This window comes from Plasmopara halstedii (genome assembly GCF_900000015.1).
Source record: "Plasmopara halstedii genome assembly, contig: Scaffold_410, whole genome shotgun sequence".
Classification (NCBI taxonomy): domain Eukaryota; phylum Oomycota; class Peronosporomycetes; order Peronosporales; family Peronosporaceae; genus Plasmopara; species Plasmopara halstedii.
Genome location: NW_020187331.1, coordinates 481,069 through 487,830, shown reverse-complemented (window position 1 = coordinate 487,830; position 6,762 = coordinate 481,069). Strand labels below are relative to the sequence as shown.

At 42.2% G+C, this 6,762-nt stretch overlaps 1 protein-coding gene across 1 annotated transcript; it reads left to right on the top strand.

The window, feature by feature from the left end:
* Positions 1–4,412: 4,412 nt before the first annotated feature.
* On the top strand, positions 4,413–5,754 carry PHALS_15368 (uncharacterized protein). The gene has a single exon (XM_036407398.1). The coding sequence runs from the start codon at positions 5,138–5,140 to the stop codon at positions 5,336–5,338; it is 201 nt and encodes a 66-aa protein (XP_036263106.1). The 5' UTR covers positions 4,413–5,137; the 3' UTR covers positions 5,339–5,754.
* The last annotated feature ends 1,008 nt before the right edge of the window (positions 5,755–6,762 follow it).

Here is a 6,762-nt window from a genome sequence, read left to right as displayed (position 1 = left end):
GTACAAGAAAAATCAAGAATTAAAATCAAGAAAATAATACCCCAGCGGAATGAAGCAACGTAATATCTTAGTCAGGGCCGAGTAGGTATAGCCGTGTAATAAGATAATACTTAGCAATTTTCAACTGAGCCAGTCACCATAACTTATGAGATAGTGCAAGCAGTGACATCAGCAGCATAACTAATATAGTCCTCATATTGCAGCTTGCTGAACTCCGCACTGACCCGCATTTACCGTATGGTAGTACGATAGATAAGGGCCTCAAATATAGAGTATTGTACGAGACACATGTTATAGCCAGCTCAAAATAGAAGAGACATACGGTTTATTCTCCGCTATAAACTAGTGACTCAACATGTAATAATCTTTTTGGTGCTCTGTGTCAGTTAGTAGAATTCTTGCCACACGCGTTACCACCCTTGGTCGTTCTGTCAGTTTGAACAAATGTTAATTATTCATCCGAAGGACTTTATATAGGTCTTCAATATGATGCATCTGGTAATGCGGGGATCGTGAATATTGTAATAAGACGACTCGCCTCGCTGTTGTCAGCATCACCATTACCGGTAAAAATAGAGCCAAGCTGCTCCTTGACAAATTTAAAACGGCATGCATTCTGATATGGGTCCGTAATTTACTGAAATTCAGTTACTTTAGCAGATTATACTCTTCTCCGATGACACTGGGGAGAAGGGCACGGATTGATCTGAGCGTTGAGTTATGAAAGCTTGTTGTCGTACTCTTTTTTTTTATTAGACGAGGCACTTTTAACAACACCGATGTCAGACGAAAGTGTCGCTTGACTTCGCGACGTACAAAGCATGTCGTCGGTGTCAAGGCGGGCACTCGACCTAAGTTCGTACTGTCAGCGTCTCTAATCATACTAAATATCCTGCTGTTCAGTTATAGACCATAAACTATGACTAGGGGTCGCTCGCTAGTGGAAACTACACTGTGCATCAAGACATTTTTTCCTTAAAAAGATAGCAATAGAAGTGTGCCAGGTCGTAGGCTTCGCCGACACCAAGCAAATTGCCAAAGTGAAGCTTCGAGTTCACAAAAACTTGAAAGGGGTAGCCCTTCCGCTTTTTCAGGTATGGTTGTACACCGAGTGGGCATACCGACCCAAATCAACACCTGGCTTATAATGCTTACCGGTGAAGGGCCGCCAGCACACGGCCGACTTTCACGAGGTTTTGATAATTGAATAAGCGTCTGTCTCCGAAACTTCCGGTGCGTGTCAGATGCGCTATCTTTGGACACGGTTGAGGGGCTGCATAATTAATTAAAAGAGGCACTGCAAGTCGATCAAAACCAATCGCTGCAGTAGAGCAGCATGCAGTTTGGCTTTAGGGCAGTGTGATCGTTATTTCGCCAACCACAGTATGCTTCGCATCCGAATGAATCATGACAGCGAGGATGTGATTTGCCGTTACCAAGCCTACATAAAACACGTAAAGTGTTTACATTCTTCTCGATATATTCAAAGTGTAATATGATGTTTTCTAGCTACGAGTGTAGCGAATCCACGCAGCGAAAGCGCAATTTCATCTTAGAGAACGCAGACGGGTAAGTGTTCAGCAGCGTTTGATCAATCCTCAAAACATTTTATGCATTCGGTCTGCATTTGGTACCTGTTTGTCGCATCTACATGACCTGACTCTCAGTCATCACTCCGCATAAGATGCTTACTTTCTTTCATTTAAAGAGTATAGATTCGTGTAGCCAGGATAACAGCATCGTGTTGATCAGAAGCGATGACCCAGATCTCACCGAGACCGGAACCTTATGGTGGAGATGCCGAAAAGTCGCTAGGATGACCAAACCTCTTATGCATCCCCATCATTATCGGTATCGCTGACAGCAGCAAACTAAACATATTGATCAAACTGTCCCCTGGGTGCACAGTGGCGATAATTCGTGAGAAAAGCGAAGAAAACAAACTGGTGGACTGCTGCCCTCTGCTGGTGAAGGCAGACTGACCAAAAATTTTAAAACTTGCGGCGAGAGTCTTATCCGCTCACATTTTTATACGTGCTCAGGAAAGTGTTGACCTTTCTGTACACATTAGGTCATCAGTTCACAGCGCTCTCCAAGTCTACGCCATTTTGCCAAGAGAGGCATAATGTGTCTCATACATTATTTTTCAGATTATGAGGTACAACCACACGCTGTTTGTCAATCAGGTTCATGCTATAATAAGCATGGGGCAAAAACCTGCTTCAATTGTTTTTGAAATGACATACGAGCTTAGTCATTATTTCTTCTGCAACCTGAACAGCGCAAAACATGTTGTCTGACTTGCTCGCCGCCTTGATAGCATCCCCGATGCACGACATCACTGTTGTGGCATATGTCAATGCGTATTCTGGTTATGCGAAACCGCATCCACCACGGCATTAAATTAACAAGGCCTGCACAATAGAAGATATGAGCAATAAACTCACTTAGGATGACTAATAATCTCGCCATTACCCGCGAGTAGTATGGCGATAGCATCGCAGTGCGCAATGATGCATGTTGTAAATAGATCACAGATAGCTTCTTGCCGAGCAAACATACCTCGAGCTTGACAAGAATGTACTTTATAGTAAACAGCTTTCTGTACAACAGACAAAGTATAGCAAACATACCTCGAGCTTGACAAGAATATGATTTATAGTAAACAGCTATCTGTACTATAAACTTTTTACTGCTTCGGGATAAATTAGTTTTGCATATCGCCTTTGTTTGTAATGGTTAATATTGAAGCAAACGCAATAATACGTATATGCCTCTGGCATCATCATGAAGCAAATTGCGGTCTATGGATAAGGCCGAAGCATGTAAAATGGCCGACCCGGATTTGAAGGTCAAGATCTGGACATACATGCGGCTCTCTTTCACAGCTTTAAATGTTACCTCTTCTGTCACGTTTCACTACCACTTCTTCCCCTTTTGATGGAGATCGTCGAAGGGCCTTACCTAGTCAGCATAGCATATTTTGCACAAGATTTCTCATGTAGTTAGCCAGTCTAACTCACTGTTGCAGATTGGTTTGAGAAGCAATTTTACCCACCCTACTATGCGCTTGATCTTTAAGAAATCTACCGGTATATCATGTACTTGACAAAAAGAGATATTTCAACACCAGAGGTGAAGCCATATGTCTTTATTGACGAAATTGTTTAATTAAGCGCATTTTTCGATGTATTCAACATGAATGCCAACATCCAACTTTCCATGCAATGCAGGACTATGGATCAATACTGTCAAACGTAAATTACGTTTCTGTGCGTATGAATATTGCATCTTAACTAGTTGCGTCAATCGACATTTGATCGGCGCCGATGCGTTGGACAACTACTGGGGCATGATCAGCCATCACAATAGTACCCCCCGCTCGAGGTAGTTTTTTGCATTGAAGGGGAAATTTCGACTCTTATGCGCAGCTGGCGATACATCACAAATCAAGAGCCATGTACATGAGACAATCGATCGTTCTGTGACACTGCACATCTTCTCATGGATTTGGTGTTTGCGCCCGAATGGCGGCTGCAACGGCCTCTGGCGTGCTACGCAGAATTTGGTTCCACAATATCATGGCACACCTTTAAATTCTGAGAAGCGCTCGTTTGTTTTCACGTCATGATATATCATCACCAAAGGATCAAACCATGCAAATGATCCTGAAGGATAGCCGATCCACTCCATTTGCTCATGGCTCTTTGAGCATCCTAAATGTTTGACTCATCCCTGACGAATGAAAAATATATATCCTCATGTGATCTCGCAGTTTTTCAATTCAATGCATTCACTGCTAGTGATAACGTGTCATGATCAACAAGAGCTGAAGCTTGGAATCTCTAAGGACAGCCCCGATCACTCTAATAGCGCGGCATTTTAGTAATCGCCAAGAATAGAATTTTGTATGGGCAATTACATCATAAATGAGGCATTCAAACAATACAAAGAGCTTATTTTTTAGGCGTACCGCGTGCAGCCAAAAGACTTGGTGTAAAATCCGTCATACCTAAGTGAACACCATTAATAAAGAATGTGACCGTTACTGTTACCGTTACCGTTACCGTTACAGTTACCGTTACCGTTACCGTTACCGTTTTAAAAGGTCCTTCGACATAAAAGGTTTGGACGACAACCCGTCCGAGGAAGCAATAAGTGTCGCTTTGGATTTCTAATTTATCTCCCAGACCGCAACATCCAGTTGGGCGTGGGAGTTCGAGTCTCTATAGACACGTAAAGAGCGATGTTATCAGCCACGCTGAAGAGGGGGGTGTCGTGGCTGCTGAATAGCGCTGTGGTTTCTGCAGATGCTATATATCGAACATCTGTCAAAGTCTCTTTTAGTCGGTAGGTACGAAGGGCTGAGATCCCACGCAAAGCCGACAGACAGACACCTCGCGAAGAAAGTCGACGTGTATGGTGCCTACTCAAAATGTTGTCATTCGTGTAGATCTCGGTTAATGCGAACACCCCTGAACAAAGCAACTCTCTTGAAGAGAGCTGGACAAGCGTTTCAGATTTGTTTTTGTCAATATCTACGTATTGTTGTTTGTGAACCCATGACGAATTTGATAGATTCGAGGATGATGCAATATCCTTGTCAAAAGTAAAGAAAATATGAAAGTATATCATTATATACGCATCGCGCGACGACGACACTCAGCTAAATGTAAAAGATTCGTATAAACTTCTGAATGAATTTTAAAGACTGCGACGGTGTGAAAAGCCTTTGGTCTTAGACGTTAATCAAAATGTGATATCATTTTAGGGGTGACCTGGCGGGAATGCCATGAAGTCGAGAATGGAAGTGCCACACACTTCTTTATAGTGAGGCTTTAGTGGGTCATGAGCTTGAAACAAATAACACTGTGGTGGTGGACAGGAACCTGCAACATTTTTTGTATAAAATACATGATTGTCGACACCTATCCATAACCATATTGTTAAAATTCCGAGCATGACTAAAAAAATAGGAACGGCTGTGTGCAGCGGTTGCTAGATTAAAATTTTGCTGATACAGGAGCTGGCGGCCGTATGTCACAGTCTCTACAATTCGTCCCTGTCAAGACAGATACGAAGAGCTGTGAGCTGGGAACTACGGGGACCTTTTGGTGAGAAAGAGACAAGTGGTTGTATGTCGCGGTACACTGTTAAGGTAGATCAAAGCGGCATAATCCTGCGATCTTCCGGGATATGCTTTGTGGAGATGGGTAGTATCAGAACGAGCACTGATGCGACAAGGATAGTTTATTCTTTGTCGGGTTGTTGTGGCGTCAAGTTACCAACATCGAGTGATGTCGGAGTATTGAAGCTTAGTAAGTTTGTAGACATCTAAATTATTCTATCTCGAAAGGCTCAGTCTGGAGCAGAATGGAATTTATGAGCATCTGGCTTTTTTGTAAGTAAACCGCCTTTGCGTTCAAAGGTCTGACCTCAGTAAGATAAGCAAGTCATCATTGAACATTCTGTGAGTCGGTTGTGTTTCCAATAACATTTGAAAGATATACCATACTGTAACAAAATCCTTTTAAGACGCTAAATATTAGAGCTTGTTCGGAATGTTTTATTGCATCTGGGACGATTCTGTGAACAAAATAGGTTTCGTTTGTCATAGAGGATATATTCGTAATTGTATTCAGTAGGCAAAGTAAAATGGGTCACCTTCCACAGAGCATTTACTCGCAAGCGCTTACTCTCGGAATTTGCGTTTGTCGATGTCCTGAGGTTTGGGTATTCTGGTCGTGCATCGATTACTCACGAATTCTTCGATTAAAATTTTTTTCTTGGTTAAAGTGAGATGCTTAATCTTCTTTCAAAGTAGCACTCGGAAGGCATCGGCTGCTGTAAGCCAACGCTCGGTGTACTCAAAATATTGTCTATTTCGACGTCTGCGACTGATGGCTACACGACATTTATAGTCTATCGACATAACACACAGGCTCCAAACCGGAAGATAATTTGAGCATCACCACCCGGGTCGTTTGGGACGAAAGGTCGTCAAAATGTGCTGATCAATTTGCTATATTACTTAAAGAAAGCCGCGCAATTCTGCAATTTCGCCACGAAAGCATAAAGGTTTGGTTTGATTTGCATTCGCATCTTGCACGTCTACCCACTTGGTTCTGAACGTTGCATATAGTTACTGTCATCTATACAATTGATAATTGCTTCTGGCTTAGCGCATGCGTGCCGTAAATGCCGCCTACTTCACGCTCATTCAGCCTCACAGACCAGGTTACTTTGACCTTGTCATTCTCCAGGCTAACTTAGCGGAAATCTTTCACATATTCCGCAAAGCAGACAATCATATCATCAAAGCTCTTGGTTTCGAGCTTCGTTCTCTTCACATAATCAACACGGGCGTATTTTTACAAAACGCGTTTGTTATCTATCGGAAAATTCATAATGAAATCCAACTCATATGACGTAATTTCGTATTTGTTGAGCGATTTTTAAGTAAAACATCACTCAACAAATACGAAATTAAAGAGACACAAATAAGTTTTCAAATGCGTCTGACGGAGGGCATTGATGATCTGAAAATTATACACGACAATTTAAAAATGCTGAAGCCAACACAATGAAAATTGCGTCAATAATGGCACCAGCACCCAAGGGATAATAGACGGAAATTGGCTACAAATTAACACTTGCCTATTGAAAGGCTTGCCTTTCGAATGACTTGTCTTAAGCCTCAGCCAATTCAAGATCGCTTTGTAAGTGACATTCACCCGGCAAGTTTTTTCATAATTTGAGAAT